General features: G+C 39.6%; 1 protein-coding gene across 1 annotated transcript in view; it reads left to right on the top strand.

The window, feature by feature from the left end:
- Positions 1-19,891, top strand: part of si:zfos-2326c3.2 (misshapen-like kinase 1) — a gene marked incomplete in the record, with an annotated part of 66,842 nt that overhangs the window by 12,103 nt on the left and 34,848 nt on the right. Inside the window, 12 exon segments of the mRNA XM_035668965.1 lie at positions 2,533-2,589; positions 6,951-7,076; positions 7,295-7,405; positions 10,069-10,159; positions 10,345-10,475; positions 11,712-11,766; positions 11,976-12,054; positions 13,650-13,822; positions 17,466-17,538; positions 18,048-18,171; positions 18,838-18,954; positions 19,482-19,616. Coding sequence (XP_035524858.1) covers positions 2,533-2,589; positions 6,951-7,076; positions 7,295-7,405; positions 10,069-10,159; positions 10,345-10,475; positions 11,712-11,766; positions 11,976-12,054; positions 13,650-13,822; positions 17,466-17,538; positions 18,048-18,171; positions 18,838-18,954; positions 19,482-19,616 — 1,272 coding nt within the window.

Below are 19,891 nucleotides of genomic sequence, written 5' to 3'. Positions count from 1 at the left end.
GTTTCACTTAAATGCATTAAATGCAAACCACCATGAAAGCACATGATGAATACACCCTGGCTCATAAACAGCCTATCATGTCCGCTGATAATGGAGTGAATCACCATAGCTGCTTCCACCCTTTGAAGAACACAGCATGTTCTCAGTCACAGCCCACATCAGTTACATCTAAAGAAGCAATCCACAGGCAGTCAATGGCAGAGAGCTGCTCTGCGACAGCGCTGTATGACAACACATTAACATGATTACCTGTGTCAATAAATAAAGTGGTTAATTCAATCTTTCTTTCCACTTAGTCTTTCTTAGAAATAGTTCATGAAAAAGTAACCGTAATTATCAGTATCGACTGAAATTAAACATTTTATCACGGTACATTTTTTAGCTACATGGCCCAGCCCCCATTCTACATATTGCAGGGTTTGCTGCGGTGTTCTGCGTTCAGCGTTCTCTACGAATGTGAAAAGGAAACGAGCAGTGGCGGTACATTACACAGCAAAGGCCACATTCTGTTTAAACCATCATTAGTAACTACATTGATTACTTATTAAGTTAAGTAGTGTAAGCTCGCCGACTAAAATGCAGCACAGTGTACGGATGATTAGCATGAGCTGCGTTGGCTGGTGTAGTTTTATGAAGAAAATTAGCTTCATCTAAGTAGCTAACTTAAAAGGCTCAGTGTGTTTTAGTTAGCGCTCCAGATTGCTCCGCTAATGTTACAAACACACATACTCATACGTGGACACACCCAGCTCATTATTATATAAGCATGAGAAAAAATGGAAATATGATGAGGAAAATGGAAAATAGGATATGAATAAATGATTACGTGTGCCAAGACAAAAAAAAAATAGGAAGGGGAAGGAGCTGAAATGAAATACTTGTAAATCCCATCTTGCAAACTACCTTCCAATGTCGTGAGGTAACCTGGTGGACAGGTTAGCAACAGAAATAGGTTGGAGAAGTCTAACACAGTTTCCATTACCAGTGAATGGTAGTGTTAGTAACTGATTTAATGGAAGTTTTAAAAAAAAAAAGTTTATCCTTACACTGCAACCATTCATCTGGGTGATGACTGAATCTTAAACCGCTGACTTTGATTCTTGGAAAGTCTTGAAGACTTCTCTGATGTGGAAATACTGGATTTATACACACTTTATAACACCCTGCTGTCCTCCATGGCCTACTGAATCACAGAGAAATTGGTCCTGTGGGTAATATTTTCTAGGTAAGGGATAGTGTTTCTAGGATTGTACTGCAGAGAAAACAGGCAAATATTAAAAATCTAGTGTTTATTTTCAAGCCCTCCATAAATCTTTGTCTCAGTTTTGCTTTGATTCTCTTTGTCTCTCTGTCTGTACCTGAATATTAGCTGACTGATTGAGTATAGTGGGATTTGTCATGCCCTCTGGTCTATTTCATACCCACACACACACATGCTCCGAGCTCTGTCATACATCACAGCTTAAAGGCTTATAGAGTCGCTACTCTAGTATCTTGTCAGCTTTCTGACTCATGACAAGGTTTTCAATTTTCCCCTTTTCACCCGACTGCACTTTACAGCTCTGGTTCTCTCTCCCTTTCTCTCTCTCATCTTGCCTCCTGTCTTGTTCTTTCTCACTTTGCCTCTCATGAGAAAATGAAATTATGTAGTAGACATAGCTGTGTCCAGTATTGAAAACGACATCAACGTCCAAGTGTTGGCTCCAAAGAGGTGCGTTTGTGTTACTGCAATGACTGGACTCACATTACAGGTGTCGGGCTGTGATTTTAACGTCAACACTTATCGGACCAAGTTGGACCAAATGTGTCACAGTCCGGGCCACCAGTGTTCGTGTTTTGTAATTATTATCTGTTCCATTTGGATCTGCCTTTTTGTTGTCGCGCCTGTGGTCACATGAATATGAATCTACAAAGAATATTGTCATGAGCCTCCCAGTGTGTGATGATTCACCTTTGTTCTATCACTACATCAGTCCTGCTTTCATCAATACCCCAGGAAGGTAATATTGTTCTATGCACGAAACAGTCCTTGCTCGGTGATCATTTCAAACATGCAAATATGATAGATTTTTATGTCCGGAGTCAGGAAGGGGAACGTATTTTTGCGTAAAGCCGTTCCAAGCTTCAGTGCAGAGCCACAGGTCCCTCTGCAGAGTTTAGTCCACAATGCCACCCAAGTCTGGGTCTTTATCTCTGTTTTTTCTTCACCTTCTCGCATACAAACCGCAGTCTAAAAACATAAGACCAAATGCTAAAGATAGACAGTTTCTGTTTTGGTGCAGTCGGTACAGTTTGGTACAATGTGAGAACTTGTGTTCTTGTGGGATTTGGGGGTGTTGCTTTAAAACACAATTGTAGTCTTTATTACACACTACTTAACTATGTGGTTCTGTGTATATCTACTATGTTGATATACTGCACACTTTTTCTAAATGTTGAGACTTTAATATCTCGGTGCTGAAACACATTTTTATATGTTGAGTGTTTAGTCTTTTTAATCTTTTGTGATGTTTTTTCTTGTTATTTCTCCAGGGTCGCCATGTCAAGACAGGCCAACTGGCAGCTATCAAAGTCATGGAAGTCACAGAGGTAAAAGTGCATCACATCTAATTACACTCACTCTTTTTATCTCTATCCCTACCCTCCGTTTTGTCCTTCCTATTCTCTCCTCCTCATCTTAGGTGGATTTGAATATTATTAATTATAAGTGTAGCTGATGTGAAAGTTGCCAGGACTATCAGATAAACATGCTGTCAGTGTGAAATATACATGACATACGTTTTTCATGCACATGATCCACACATGAGAATAGCACAGCAAGCTGACCTGGTTGTATTCCGTGTAGGAGGGTAGTTACACAGATCCTTGTACATGGGTATTTCCCATAGGCTTTAAACATGTACTGGATAATTTAAAATAGACACAGTCTCTGTGACATAACTCATAGGTTTCCATTGTGAAACATAGTATGGTGGCTGTGACCATCGCTATCTTGGTGGTCCTGACTCTGCCGGCTCACGGTTAATCTAAAAATGGGCAAAGACATGGAGCGTGGGTGGAGTTGTTACTGAAACCAGCCCCCTGTGACAGTACCCACCCGTCCCTCTAAGCAACCATGGCCTTAATTAGGCATAACTTTGAGTTTTGATATCATTTAAACATGTGACTTATACACAAATTCACTAACCTACAGTTGTGATGAACAGGGAATTTGTACCAGGCTGTAAACATGGTTATTTCTGCTGTAAAGTTGGGCATTTTTATATGGGGCCTTAGGGAGATTGACTCACTTCTGTAGCCAGCCTCAAGTGGCCTTCAAGGAACTGCAGTTTGTGTTACTTCCAGTTTATTTGCCAGCCACAGAGTTTCTGCTTTAATGTTCATACAGGGCCCATCAGTGGGTCCTCAAAATGTCTGAAAAATGGTCTGAATTTAATGTGTAACGATAGGCTTTGATTTTATACAGATTTTACACAAAGTTCAGTTTATTCAGCATGAGGAGTATAATCCAGCCTGTGAAAATAGTTGTATAATGTCTGATAACCCTGTTGATTCTAGAGTACTCCTTTTAAATTGCGTTTTTGTTTCTGGTATGGTTCTGCCCTTAGTCTAGATTGACTGTGCAGAAAATATAAGTACCCAAATTGTACTTTACACTTGCTGGTCTCATGAAGGTGCTGTCATTTTGCATTTACCACATATCGTTCGTTTTTTATATATTTGATGTAGAATACAGATATCTCAAATGCCCTCGCTGATGTCATTTGGTTTTACAAGTTAAAATGGTTTGAGAAGTTTTAAGTAGTGAGTCCTCTGAAGGATTATCACATAGTAGGCCAGACACAAATTCATTTCCAGTATTTGTAAAAATCTTTCACAAGACAGTAATTATGTTTTTGTTGGTCTGCTGGCTCAATACTGCAATATCTTCAATCACTCAGAGTTTCAATTTAAAACTTTGGGATGAAGACAGCAGGAGAAACTGTTGCCAGCATCCAGAGAATCAAAGAGAGGGGAATCAATAGAGGCATAAAATATCAGATGAAAAGAGAAGAAGGAGAGATACCGACAGTGTTGCAGGGCTGTCATGAGCCACACAAGAATGAGTCATAATGAGTCAGTTAGTTTTAAGGCACAGAGATTACAGACTTATGTGATCCCTTCCTCTCTAGTTCTCTCTCTCTTATGTTCCAGCGTTCTTTCTTTCAAGTGACACTATCCCTAAAAAAGACAGAACACAAGAAATGATAGAGGTATTTCCTTAAACAACTTGCCCCAGAAACAAATGAAACAATATCGCAGCATTTGCAGATGTTTGCACTTGTGAAGATAAAAGCCGTTATTGGACTAAATGAGTTGTTTGTGCAGTTTGTCCCTCTTTTGTCTTTTCCAAATTCAATTCTCTCTCCCCTCATGCAGGTAATTGAAGCGATGGAACTTTTACAATCCATCAGACAACCCCTCCTAACTCCCTCCCCAAAGCATAGTTGCACAAAGAGGATCAAACAAAAATCTGCTTTAATATACTGCTAGCCTGACAAAATTAAATTACATGAAATAGTCGCTTCTTTCTTACAGTTCTCTGAGTCTCACCAATATTCCTCTTTTGACCCAGAAGTAGTTTTTTATTAGATTCCAGGTGATCTTCCTCGATATTAAAGTTCTGTTCACTTTAGAGTCTTAAAGCCACAATCTTGGATCGTTTTGGTGATATAACATATTAATAAAACTCACACTATAAATCAATTTGAGGCTGAAAAAATGACTCTGATGCTATATTTAGACTTTCAGTGGTGGGTTTAGCCTTACAGTTATATATGGATTACCGATTACACCTTTATTTTGGGGAGGGAGTCTATTTGTTCTGTGGGTTCTGCCTTGTGTTGTAGGGGGGACAAACAAGAGAGGTGTGGTGGTTTTATTGAATACCGTGTGTGGTTTACAGATGTAGCGTAACAGTGCCAGCAGAATGGGATTAAATATGGGCTAATCATAGCATGTTGTAGCAGTTTGTAAAGGCATACTGGCCATAATGTAGCAAAGCAGTGTTTGATCTAGCTCTAGAAACTAATGTGTCTCTTTGAAGCTCTCTCACAGAGGAATATACAACAGATTCAGTAAATTCTAGTCAATTAGATGATTACTCCACTAATTAATTAGCATAAATATTCATTGGCATCATAAGTTATTTTTAGGCACACTATCAGCATTGCTCTAGGAAAGGCAATATTGCCAGTATTTCTCACTAATTATTTGATGAATTAAATTTTGTACAGAAATGAGCAGTTCTGAGAGGATTAACCCTTCTTCTAGCACTAGGCAGGTTAAAGTTTCTAAAGTTAAACATCTACTAAAATGATAGGCAAAAACTTTAGTACAGACATTCATGGTTCCAAAACAAAAAACCTAATGACCTTGGTGATCCCCTGACTTTTCCATTTGGTTCACAAGATTCCAATTTGTGAAGGTTTAGTCAAAGATCTCAAAAGCTATTGGATGGATTGCCGTGTCATTTTGTGCAGACATTCATGTCCCCCCCCTTCAGGGTTAATCGTAACCATTATTAAGGCATGACATGGTAAACCTTTTATCCTGCTAAACATGAGCACGTTAGCATTGTCATTATGAGCATGTTAGCTTTTTTGATGTTGACTTTGACTCAAAGCTATGCTAAGTATAGCCTCCCAATGTTTTAGCAAATAATGCCAAACGTTACCCTGCTTCTCCGTTGGTAGGATTTCCTGCTTTTGTTTCATGTGATAGGAAACACAATGTCTTTGGGTTTTGGACTGTTCTCGGACTCTTAAAATATGTCATTTTAAGCTTTAGGAAATTGTGATGTTCATTTTAAACAAATTTCTTCCCTTTTAAAATGAGAAAATAGTTTAGTAGTAGTTTCTGTGCAGTTTCTGTTGTGTCAGAAAACATGTATTACAAACTGGTCAGACTACTTCTTTCCACTTTATACTTTGTCACCAATCAGCTGGATTTGTGGACATAACTGGACACACTGGTTTCTTTCCTGTTGATGGGACTTGTTGGTCTGGGTCTTCTTTGTTGCAGGCAACCTCTTTAGCAGGAAATGCTTGGCTATTATCTCCCTTCTCACATACACACACATACACTATCACAGAGAGAAAGAGGGGGAGAAAGGGGGAGAGAGGAGGAGAGATTGCAGACACAGGCAGGAGGCTTTGTGTTTCAGATGGAGGTGAAAGTTCAAACTCTGCCTTGTCATTTTCTCCCCTCCTGTCCTGTGGAGATTTAAAGGAGGTCACTGACTGGGAGAAGCTCTCCGTTGTTTCCTCTTTTCTGATTAACAGCCACATCCAGCTTCTCCAGCTCCACTCTCCCTCCTCCACCTCTCTTCCAGTCCAGTGTAAATTTAGGGGTTCAGTGAATTGGAGAAGTCACAAGTCATTTCCGGGATTTATAGTGAGAAAACAAAAACCGCCGCACTCCGTTTCTTCTACTCTCTCTTTCTGTCCTTGTGTCTCATAACACTGACCAACCTTGGTTGTTTTGTTGAGAAAAAGCAACAGTTGAATTAAGGTCCAAACGCTGGGTGAAAGGGCATGAAGAGCTTACACGACGGTCTGATTGGAGATGCTATCTGTCTGGATGTGTGTTTGTCTTGGACGCAAAACTTTTACAAAGTGCCACCCTTCAACCTTTGTGGATAAGCCTCAGCCTACAAGCAGGATTAAACATGTCATATTTCTGATGTCCAGTCTAATGTAATGTTACTGTCAATACAGAAGAAAGACATTTAGTTCTACTCTGCAGAACTCTTCAGATCAACTATATGGTGTAGTGTTCAACATACTCTGATTGAAGCTGTTGCTGGGAAAGAGTTAAAGTGTTATCATCATTGATAACATTGATGGTTTCAGCACCCAAATATGCTGTGCATGAAGTTTTAATTCTGCTTTATCTGTTGTTATGTTTAGGAGGAAGAAGAGGAGATAAAACTGGAGATCAACATGTTGAAGAGTTATTCCCACCATAGAAACATCGCTACTTATTATGGAGCTTTTATTAAGAAAGGTCCTGCTGGACAGGACCACCAACTCTGGGTTTGTAAACTACTCTTATCTTCCTTTTTCTGCCTATGTTATTGCTATTGAGTCCAAAAAATGAAGAAATGACTCATTTTTTTATTAAATAGCTGCTACCCTTCTGGGTTTATTCTGAAAGTATCAAATGTCATATGATGTGTATTCTTTCAAGATCATTCACGTAATAGTCACAGTTATTTTGCTTGGTACCTGTGTGCCTGTATGTGTCCATCTAGTTGGTGATGGAGTACTGTGGAGCTGGCTCTGTGACAGACTTGGTGAAGAAGACCAAGGGGAACAGTCTGAAGGAAGACTGGATAGCTTACATCTGCCGAGAGGTGCTCAGGGTAAGCACGACGTGAAAAGCACTCATACAGTCACCTCAGCATACAGACACACTATACACCTGTACTTGTATAGCAGACCCTACACTGGAACTTGTTGCCAAATTGCTTGGTCTGGCCAAGTGACGGCCCACACAGCCCACTCTGCCCCATTCGGCCCAGATACAGCAATGAATTATGGTCCACATGTGGGCCAGATCTGGTAGCTGACCTTCTTCTGGCCCTAAGTTTCAGAACTGGTTCCACATGTCATTTTTTTGACTAAACCTTTACCAAGCCTCCATTTTGCCCAGATGAAAAATGCCTCAACAACGACAGAACAAATATTTATTGATTTTTCTCTTGTCTTCTCTTCTCTTCTCTTCCAGTCCTCTCCTCTCATCTCCTTCCTCTACTCCCCTCCTCTCTTCTTCTCTTTCCCTGACAGCACTGCATGTATAGTATTGTGTAGACATATAGTTCAATCAATACATTTAGCCAGTAAACACTAGGCCTGCACACTTTTAAACCATTGCCAGAAGAACTCTTGTCCATAGGGCCAGCTATAGTCATATGGTTATCTGAGATATGGCTATGTAATGGACCATATGTAGCTACAAGATCTGCCACACATGTGGACCGTAATTTATTGCTGTATCTGGGCCAAGTGTAAGGGCCTGACTAATTTTGCTGTGTGGGTTAGGTCTGGTGTCATATAGACAACGTTTTATTGTATTTCATCAATTTGAACTTGTCCATTGTTATTATTCTAAAAAAGTATAACCATTTGCACTTCTGTGTGTGTGACATTACATAATGCTTGATTTGATTATTATTTGGACTCAGTATAGAGTTGTGAACTGGGTGGAGCCGCTCGCTGGTCCCAGATGTATTTTTTTTTTTTACGTATTAATGCTTTTATGCTAAGCTATTATTCATTATTTGAACTGCATCTTTAAGAAATGTCCATCAGTTTGGTATAGTGGATGACTCTAAATACTTCAATACCCACAAACCTCAGCCACCATTGCTATGGAGAAGAATCTAGTCACAGGCGCCAATCAGAGCCGTTGTATATTCCAAACACTTTGTTTTTGCAACAGGAAACAAAACAGTGCACCATGGTGGTCAAATTCATCCAAAACAAACCAGAACAAAACTGAAATGATTTAGGTTGCTGATGTTTGGTCAGGTTTATTACAAAGTGTAATTTTAAGCTTACACTTAACAGTAGCAGTGCAGTATAAAGTATTTTAAGCTTTGATTTGATGTTTCTTACTGAACTGCTCTCTGAAGCAACGTATCCATCCAAATGTAGTGCAAAAGAAAATGTGAATGAGTTTTTTGTGAATTAATGCATTTTTTCATCCCCTCTTGGACTCTGTTTTTCCCCCATTGTTTCCACTCAAGTTTTTTTATACTTGAAACTGTGAGTAAAAACAGCTGAATGGAAACAAACATTGAGAGTTTTAGTTTACTTCTCTCCTTAGGTACCAAATATTGCTTGTGCAGAAAATTAACCCATCTTTCTCGAAATAAGAGAGTGTGTGTACATTGTGTAAAGGTGTACCTGCTGTTCTGTGCTGTGTTCACCCTGATCACACTGAAACAGATCCCCGTTACTGTACCGATCGTCATGTGACCGAGCAGTTGAACCCTCAGTCTTCAAATAACTCTCAATACACACAGAGAACCCCAAGTGAACTTTGTTTCTGAGGTGTTGTTATGGTTGAGGCCCTTTTTAGTGCTGGTACAAACAGAGGTAGTAATTTTCGTGTGGATGCAAACTAAAGGCTGAATGAGTTGCCACTGTTGTATATGAAACATGATGCTACTTTTAGCGTTGGATTCTTTGCCAAAACATCAAAGACAAAAAGCCAAACTGACTCTGATACTTCTTTATGTTCAGGGATCAGTGTCTCCCTCATGACTCCGGGGGAATAACTGATTTATTTTTCATTGATATACTTTAAAGGCTAGTTTAAACCACATGTCTGTAAGATGTTATGGTTATCATTATAAGAGATCACAAGGTCCTGAGAAAGACTCCGGGATGTTTGCACTGCTCTCCGCCTTGTTGTTTGTGGCTCTTGTGACAAACCTACACATACACAAACAGTAAACCAGATTAGTTCCAACATATCCGTCCTTGATATTGACGTTATCAAGTGCAGAAAGAAAGTGAGATGATTTTGTAGAGTAAAAACACTTGACAGACAAAGAGCTCTGGACGGTCGCCAGTGATTTCCCTGCCGCTGTCAGCCATGCTGTCTCCTCATTGTTTCAACACCACAGCATACACACACAAACACACATGCAAACACACACAGACACTCAGCATAACATGGTGAAGTCATTGTCTGAAATAAGACTCACTTCCTCTGTTTGTTTAACCTCCTTTGAAGAAGCGAGAGTACAAACACACACACACACACACACACACACTTATCAAACTATGCCATGGTTGGTAGTCTGTGCCACTAGGTCACTCGCTACCTAAAGCAAAGTCATTTGGAATTTTCTCGGAAGGGGAAAGCTGGCAACAAGCTCTTTATTCAGCATTCCTTCAAAATAAACACACAATGCAACTCTTTTAAAGGAGAGTTTGCTTCGTCATATTTATAGAAATAGTGCTCATCTGACTCTGTGTATGTATGTGTTTATGTGTATGTATATTTGTCTTCCAGGGTCTTTCCCATCTTCACTCCCATCATGTGATTCACAGAGACATTAAGGGACAAAACGTTTTGCTCACGGAGAATGCCGAAGTCAAGCTGGGTATGACACATCGACACATGCACTGTGGTTTCTGTAGCACATCTGTGTTCCTCTCGGCAAAACTGTAGAACAATCACACAGTCATACATACATGCGTCCATAAATCACACGACCGCAAAGACACCTCACACAGAAACAAAGATTGTGGTTTTTTTGGAGACGTGAAATTGTCCTACATTTTTCAGTTGACTTTGGAGTGTCGGCACAGCTGGATAAGACGATCGGACGCAGGAACACCTTCATCGGTACTCCCTATTGGATGGCTCCGGAGGTCATCGCTTGTGATGAGAATCCTAAGGCAACATATGACTACAGGGTACTTATTTACACAGAAATAGTCAGGCAACTTTAAGCACATATTTTCATCTTTTCTTATATATTAAGATGTTTAAAAATATACAGAAAATGAGGTTAGTTCCCAGCAGCGTGACTTCATAAATGGGAACGGGAAGTGCGTTACACTGTTTAGACAGCTGTATTGATAAATATAGAATCATATCTGTCCCGTCAGATGCACATGAGACTTAAAAAAAGAAGACAAACTGTTAGCCACATATGTGTCTCTGTTGGCCGGACCACAGGTCTGGTTGCAAATACATCTTGGTTTTCCTGGGCAAATCTGGTTCAGCCCTACTTCAGTAAAAAGTGTTGTGGTGGTAAAGCACCTAAAGCAGTTTGCTGCAAGAAGCAGAATGTATGCACTTCAATCAATTCTATCAATTTATCTAGCAGGAAAGCTAAATCAGCACAAAAGCATTGACTCTTTGACCGACTATTTGCAAAATAGAAGTTTTCAATCTTCGCAGGCTCTCACTAATGCCACTCTATCATGCTATCATCCACAGAGAGGACGGCTGATTTAAGTGTAACTACAGCTGACATTATCTCAGAGGAGAGATGCTAAATACACTACACAGACCACTTACTGACAGTTACATGTGGGAGGAGTAAAGATTACATATCTAATTTGATTTCAAACCATCTGAAATTTTTCTTGGATGCACTTACTTGATATCTGACAGCTATCCAATACAGCCTAGATGCATGAGCTGAGTAGTGTTAATAGTGTCAAAGCCTACATCACCTTACAGTCAGCAGAAGAGTTTCAACTGGACAGAATTTCATTACAGACAGAAAATGTTTTTTGTGAATCTTTTCCGATGCTGAACTTTGTCCAAAATGTTAACCAAAAAAAGGTTTCCATTCACTCTTACTGACCAGATATATCATAGTTCACAGACACATCCTCAAGTGCAGTATCAGCTAATCTAATGTTGTTCTGGAAGTCATTAGACACTGACTGTTGAAATCCAGTACATCATTGAAAAGAATCCACTGATTCCTTTATTCTTTTGTGAAATGCCAGAAGATTGGCTGGACATCTTGGAAATTGTGTGTGTAATTCTTGGATCTATACTCTCGCATTATGCACAAACTGATTTACTGTTTGAATATGAAAAGGACATCCAACGTTTACAGGAAATGAGCAGAACTTGAACTGAGCTTTGTGTGCGCACTGCTCTCAACCTTTTCCTGTCTCTTTCCTTCTCAGAGTGACCTCTGGTCTTTAGGCATCACTGCTCTAGAGATGGCCGAAGGAGCCCCTCGTGAGTTAACCTACATATACACACATTGTTGATTGATATCATTTGTCTGTACTGTCTGTACTGTATACTTATTCTTATATTCATTTTCCCCTTTATTTTTCTGTCTCTGTCCCCATCTGTTCCCTTTTCTTTCATCCCCCCCCCCCTCTCTCTCACTGTCACTGTGACTCTCTACCTCTCTCTACCTCTCCGGCTATCTTTCTTTCTAGCTCTGTGTGACATGCATCCAATGAGAGCCCTGTTTTTGATTCCACGAAACGCTCCACCCAAACTTAAATCAAAGAAATGGTAAGCCTGATCACACACTCACACACACACATATGTACACTCAAAAAGGATGCAAAGGGCAGTGTTTCAGGTTTTATCTTCTGAAAACTTGAATGTGGTCTTTGTTGTGGGTTTCATGCACCAGACAATCAGACTGAAGATATCCTAACACTCTCTTCTCACAAAGAAACTGAAAGCTCTGGCACACTCAGCAGGCAACACGATAAAACTTACAAACTGTAATACATTTGGCCTTTATTAGAATGGACACAGAACACTAGGCGAATATGTTGTTGCTGCCATGTTTAATCTTAATCAGTTTTATTATTAAACCCCTCTCTCTCTTTTACTCTCCTCTCTTCTACTCCCCTCCTGTCATCCTGTCTCCTTCTCTTCCATATATAATGGATAAGCTCTTCAGCTTGAACTGGTGGTTGAACTCATGCTGTCTTTCATTCACTATTAATGTCATCAGAAACAGTAGTTCATAGGGCAGCTTTTAATAGCTCCAATGGTCTGGGGTGTGCAGTGCTTTCCAGTCCTTGTACCTCAGGGCCTCCCGAAGGCTCCATACACTCCAAAAAAGGAGCAGCAACACATATTGCTCCCCTGTTCTCTTTGATTTCAGAGCACAGACAAGATGTGTCAAATTTTAGGAGCGTTTCTGTACACAGATATCGCCTGGGTAAAACTTCAACTCAACATTTTTGACAGGATTTTGCTTGGTGATACTTTAACAAGTGATTGCTAGTTTGCATACTGTAGGTGAGTTTAAACAAATATTTAAGAATGTGGTGGCATGCTAAGAGACAGATTAACCTGCTGGTTTTGATATTGTTCTGCTTTATGTCATTGTTTGAAACTTTGTATTGTTCACTCTTTTCCTGTGATTTTGACTGCATATTGATTTACACATTATCTGAGTTTGCTCCACGTTTTTCTTTTCTGACTTTATACATTGTTATACTGTAATATGCTTTTGACTTTAATCCTCTTTATGCAAATGTTCCCTTCATAAGGAGATTATTAATTGAAAGGGACCAATCCTGTTAGATACATATTTGAGAGTTTAAGTAAAAAAAAAATATGGAATGAAATGTTTTTCATGTGTTTGTATAAAATATGCTATATATTATTATTATTATTATTATTATTATTATTATTATTATTATATAATAAGGACCTATATCAGTAAAATCTTCTCAGACTATTTAACTACTGTGGTACAGGTATGGGTTTGTGGCATACATGAATGATAAATTGCAACTCAGTTAAGCCACTTCCCATGTGTCAACTCAAATTCTTTCATAAACTGCTTTTAGTAGGCCATTTTACTACAGAGTGCTTGACAGAGGACACATAAGAGCAAACATGATAATAAATGTGCAAACTGCAGCTTAATGTTAAGGTTGTCATTGGCAGTTTTGCCGTGGAATCAATTAATTTGGATTTTAGGAATCACTTTGATATTAAGTGGCTGTGTTATGTAAAGTCTAACCGAGGGCTTGGGCTTGAATATTTATGTTTAGGTTTTTATAACATTCTCAATCTGTTTTCATGCTAACATGTTTTGCTTCCGCCCTCTTTCGTTGTCTGTCTCTTTCTGTCTTTCGCAGGTCAAAGCGTTTCTTGTCATTCGTCGATAGCTGCCTGGTCAAGAACCATCTGCAGCGACCAGCTACCGACGCCCTGCTGAGACACGCTTTCATCAGAGATCTGGCTAATGAGAGACAAGTTCGCATAATGCTCAAAGATCACCTGGATAGAACCAGGAAGAAGAGAGAGAAAGGTGAGGGGAAATGGATGCAATAGATATGCCAGTAACAGAAGAGATAGATGGAAGAATGGCTGGATGGAGTTTTATTCCGACCAAACCCTGAAGTGGGGCCAGATTTTTTTTCTCTGGGATTTCCTGAGTTCTTTTATTTAGACTTCACAGCAGCAAAACTGACTCACTCTAATCGATTTCAGTTCAGTTGTTGTATTTACAGCTGCAGAGTTATTCAGCTGATACACTTACAGATGATGATGATCCTGGTGAGTTTTGCCAGGGGCTGGTATCCTGATGGAGAACCTGTACTGACATTGTTGGCTACTTTTTGAGGAAGTATGGTTTTCAATTAAACACATACAAGTAGACATACACAAAAGTGGATGCATACTTTCACAGAGACCATTTGGAATATAGACATAAACACACACAAACACAACAGTAAAAAAAGAAAAACCCACAGCGCAGACGGAGAAAGCGAAAGTGACCTGATTTAATACATAGGGTTGAGGTCATACATTGTTAGAATTATCTGTGTGTTTGAGAGGTGATTCTTTGGCAAGGGCTTTGATAGAAAGTTCTGACAAATACCTCACTTCAAAGAATAGATTTTTCATCATGTTTCACATATTCAATGCATGAGGTTAGTTTCAGGCCACTTGTGGTGGAGTAAGAACTTTCACTCTTCAGCTGAGAGAGTGCACCAGCAGCAGCTGCACTGATGGCACAGCTGCTGCTTTGCTCAGACTATGAACAACACTGCATTTCTGCTTATTTGCTGTTTGTGGAAATGTTTAATTAGTGACCCACAGTTTACACAACTTCTTTTGCATATATTATACTTTGCTGCCATTCATTTTGCTCAAGTAAACCCACATGTTATAACACTTACTGTAAACCTGTCCACTATCATTGTAATCACTGAAACCAAACAGAAGGTTTTAGGGAGGGAAGCACTGTACGATTACACTTGTACACACACAGTGCAGTTTGTAGACTAACTGGTTGGACAACACCCTAGCCAATAAAGCTTTTGAATTTGAATTTGAACTGTACCAGCTATGCCAGATATTTTAATTGTTTTAAATATGCAGAGAAGCGAGGAAGGGCGAGAGTGAGACGGCCAGACAAAATGAACGAGGGAGGATGTTGAATCGGGCCAAAACGCTGTACACGGCTGACCTTTCCTTTCCTTCTCTACAGAATTCAGTTGGGACAATGTTTTTACAGACAGACAGACAGACAGACACAGAAATGAAGGAAGGAGGAGAATGAGGAGATAGTGAGAAAGAGGGAGGGATATAGAGACAAAGAAACAAGAGGGAAATTAGGAGTATGAAGAGGGGGTGGGAGAATTTTATCCTCATCCTGTTAAAATGAATTACACTCTGGAGTTGCACGTGCTGAATATGTGATGAAAGTCAAACTGAGAAAAAGAGTTAGGGGAGGGGACAAAGATATTCATGACTCTGCTCTTTTTTTGTTCTCACGTTGATATTCAAGCAGTGTAAGAAATCCTTGTATTATCCATCAGGTTTATTCGTCTTCATTTGGGAAACGAGAGGGTAGAGGGACGAGAGACAGGAAGAGACAGTGATAACAGCAGAGAGAAAGACAGAGAGACACAGAAAGTAGGAGAGAGAAGCTGAGAGGGGTAGGAAGGAAGAAACAGAATGGCCATCTGGTTCTAATCTTCTGTTAGCTTATAAAAACACACTAATGACTGGTGGACTTTCTGCATGCTGCATGTGTTGTGTGTGTGTGCACGTAATGTGTTTAAGACCAGATTTGTGTGTGTGTGTTTGTGTGCCCCTGTGCCCTTCCAGAGTAATGAAATGCTGGTAGTCTGAGTGTGTGTGGGAAAAAGTCACTGTTCCGGACGTGATGCAAAAAGGATGTCATTTTCAACATACCCAAGAGTGTAGTTTGGACAAAGATGGTCTATGTTTTGGAAGATGAATCACTCAAAAAAACTTGTTCAGCAAGAGTAGGCATTAACCCTCAAATTGCTCTTCTCTCCTGCAGCTTTGGCTCAGAAAGACGTGACATGAGCCAAAATGTTCAAACATGACATCACAGCAACAGAGCAGAGATCTCCTCTGTCTGTTGCAAAAGTACAATTCTCCTCTTTCCTCCTCCCTGCTTCCTCCTCCCTCCTACACCTGTATTGTGTTACCTTACAGCGTGTTAATGCCAACATATGGCGTGTCAAGTAAATGTTCAAGTTAGCCCAAGCTACTTTCACACCATATGTCGGCCAAATGTTGTTATGCTAAGCTGGCTGGCCTATCTTCCTGGCCTGTGGACAATAAGCCCCCTGGAACTGTGGGGCTATGCAGTGATTTTTTTTTTTTTTTAGACTCAAGAGAGAGTTTACAATTTTCCACAATTTGTGGAATTGGTCTAATATACATTTAAAAACAGCTGTACAAAGACAATACTTCAGTGTGTGTGAGCTGTGGGTCGCATGGTTCTGTAGGAGGTGCATGTAAAAAGGAGAGAAAAGTTTTAGTGAATGAGTTGGGTTGGAATTTCGATGATTCAGCATTGCAGTTCTAAAGCCATGGTATAACAACTCTGGCCCATATGTCTTCCACTAAACAAGACTCTTATTTACTTTCTTGTTGCCCAAGTTTGCCCACACTATACTTTAGTGTGGCTTTGATAATGACAAAATTGCTACTGGCAGTAGACGATGAAGGGGCGAGACGGCAGGCATGGAGGAATTTTTAATGAAACAGTGGCTGGTTCAGAAAGCCAAAGACACAGTACTGTGTGCCAGAGAAGAATACCCGCACCAGTGCAAACACATCAGAAGCCTTCCCTCCAAGCACCACCCAGGACCATATCTAATTTCTGACTAACACTGAACGCATCATTTTACAGTCGAGAACCTGCCTGGTTCACACTCAGACTGCTCTTATTATGGACATCAGAGTGAAGTGGGACACATTCCACTTGGGTACTGTTACATGTTCACATAATTAGATCCACTCTGATACAACTATTAGGGCAGCAACTTACAAATATTTTCCATATCGATCAATCTGGGGGTTATTTTAAAGAAGTCACAGGGAACTTTCATTTTGTGTTAAGTCTGGAGGCCCCTGTGGACATGCGCTGTATTGTTTCCACCACCTCGTTTCATTGAGACAAGGGGAATCTGAATCCAAGAATACCTATATAGAAATAGCCCATCTTCTCACTGATGGTCTTGTCTGTTTTTGTAGGTCATTCTGTATAGAGGCATCAGTATTTAATTGAGACTGTTTCATAACCAATTAAAAATTCCTTGTAGTATGTTTAATTATTAATCAATTCCTCAATTAGTCTGTAAAAATTTGGAAAATAGTGAAAAAAGGAGAAAATCCTCACATTGGAGGAGCTGTGGTCAGAGAATTGATGGTGTTTTTGTTTGAATAAATGACCTTAATGATTAATCAATAATCAAAATAGTTGCTGTTAATTTTCTTTTTTCTTGGGATTGATTAATCAGCTAATTGTTTCAACTCAACACAATTTAGCTACCTCAGTAATTTTTAAAAAAAAAAAGTGCCAAAAAATCATTACGTTTTTATTTCAATTGAGGAGATTTTCTTTTTCTTTTTTATTTAATGACATTATTTGAACCAAATATCATATGTATTTGTTTCTTTCTCAGAGGGTCCAGAGTATGAGTACAGTGGCAGTGAAGAAGAGGAGGACGAGGTGACAGAGGAGGAAGGAGAACCCAGGTAAAAGCCTTTTCACACTAAGCATGAAATAAATTAGAAATCATTTAGAATCACAGTAGTTGCTGCAGATGTTCATGTTCAGAAAGGTTATTATATCAAGTATACAGTTAATGAATCCAGGTAAATGTGCAAACAATGTCTCAAAGATTTTTTAAAAATCCTCACTATCATCATTAGAACAAACATACATTAACACTCATGTCATTACGAACTCTCCCTCTGCTTAAGTGCTCCGTTCATACATACATAGCTAATGAATCACTACAGGGCATGCATGTGTTTGTATGTCCATGGACAGATGCACTAGCCTCTCTGTTGCTGTCCCTGGACATCAGACAGCAGATGGCACTAGGAACTGAGCACTTTCTCCTAGGATGAGCTTTAATTTCTGTAACTCTGCCCATGACCACCTCACTGGTGAATTAACAGCGATTTAGCATTTCTATCTTCATCCGCAAGTGTACTTGAGTACATCACTTACACCGTTCTACTCTCTCTTCCTCCTTCAGCTCCATAGTGAATGTTCCCGGTGAGTGGACCTTAAGACGGGAGTTCCTTCGTTTGCAGACGGAGGATCGGGACGGGGGCAGAGAGGGTGGCCACGGGGGAGGTGGGGCTCAGCAAAGACAACAGGTAGGTTTTGAGTTCAAAAAACTAAATTAAGTCCAGTGTGTGTAATCAGTGTGTCTGTGTTGTTTGGATAGTTGATACATTGTTTCAGCTATTTTTGTTGTTGTTTCTAGTTTCTTAATTATGAGGATTCACTGTTTTTCTTGCTTAATCAGTAATGATAATGAATAATTGTTGCTTCCCTTATTATTATTATTATTATTAGTAGTAGTAGTAGTAGTAGTTGGATGTGCCCTCTGCACAGCAAGTTTAGGTTGATTCATTTCATTAATTAGGTTTATCACACAAGAAAATCATCTCAACTCAAATGGGAAAATTATCGTATTAGATGGGAAAGTAGAGTCACTACCAAAATGTCCACTCTGAGCGCTAATACTATTTCACACTCAGCAATTAGCCTTTAGTCTTTTTAAAGTTTTCGGTGTAACTGCCTCATATCACATATGGAACAGACGGCCATTTAACCCTGGATCAGTCAGAGTACCCTGGATCAAAGTCAAACATAATTCATTTAGGGTTTTGCTAATACAGTTAAGAGTTAAGTTAACCCAATATTCAACCCTTCAATCAAAGACTGTGAAATCAATCAGATCGTGAAAAGCCTACTGTGTCTTTTTCATAATTTTATTTTAACTAGGATCGTATTATATATATATGTATTTATGTCAGGCATTACAGCAGCACAGGCAGCAGCTGGCGGAGCAGGAACGATACAAGCAGCAGTTACTGGCTGACAGACAGAAGAGGATCCAACAGCAACACGAGCAACGGCAAAAGTTAGAGGATGTAAGTACTGCGTTTACACATTCCTTCTCTGTATTCACTCAGGTAGATAGCTAGATCTTTATTGTCATTTTGCTCCAAACTATGAAAAACAGCGTGCGGCATAGTTGAGTAGTTCTGCATTTATAGGTCAGTACGGAGGTTCGAGTGCTGCTGGAAATAAAACATTTCAGAGGAAGATAAGATTAGCTCAGATCCACCTTTCCGCTTTTATCAGGTCCATCTTTACAAGAAGGCGCTTCAGTTTCATCTTCAAGCTGCTGAGTCACATCCTTATTCTTCCCACCCTAACTGCTCTCACATTGCCCTCAACCATGGAAACTTTACACAGTAACCTGCAACTGTGTGTCAGCTGTAGTTTTATAAGAATGTCAGCTAAATACATTTAAATAGAAAATATATATAATGCTAGTAAACCCAAAAAACAATACTATTTACACTTTCCAAAGAACTGTATTGTTGTTAATGTGAATGACGTCAACTGTTGTTTGTGTACATATTGTGATTAGTGGTACTTTGTGGGTTTCCAGCAACAGAGGCGGCAGCTGACAGACTGTGCCTTTCAGTGGGCGGAGCTTCAAGAGATCTTGCTAGGGGAGGAGTCTGATCTCCATGACAACAGAATTTTTCTGGATGAGAGAAACAGGAGGACTGACAGGAGACAGGTAAACATGAACTTCTAGTTTTGTCACTAGACTTAGAACTGTAGTAATCATAACATTGTTGGTCTGTGCTTGTTTTTTTAATATCATGGTATTAGATGAGGAGGGGTGCTCGCTTTTCTCCTGTGTGTTTGCTTAAACCTTAATTGATTATTTTGGCCACCTGAAGGCATCGCTAACAAGTTTATAATTTACACATCCTGCAGTCAAGAAGCAACATAAACATTCACTTGGAGTCCTCACTCTTCTTTTAGCTCTGGTTTGGTCTTCAACGGCCC

The sequence above is a fragment of the Morone saxatilis genome, unplaced genomic scaffold, assembly GCF_004916995.1.
Source record: "Morone saxatilis isolate NCDOM2014 unplaced genomic scaffold, NCSU_SB_2.0 Contig22, whole genome shotgun sequence".
Taxonomy (NCBI): domain Eukaryota; kingdom Metazoa; phylum Chordata; class Actinopteri; family Moronidae; genus Morone; species Morone saxatilis.
The sequence above is the reverse complement of the archived record's forward strand: the minus strand, read 5'-3'. Positions and strand labels throughout refer to the sequence as shown.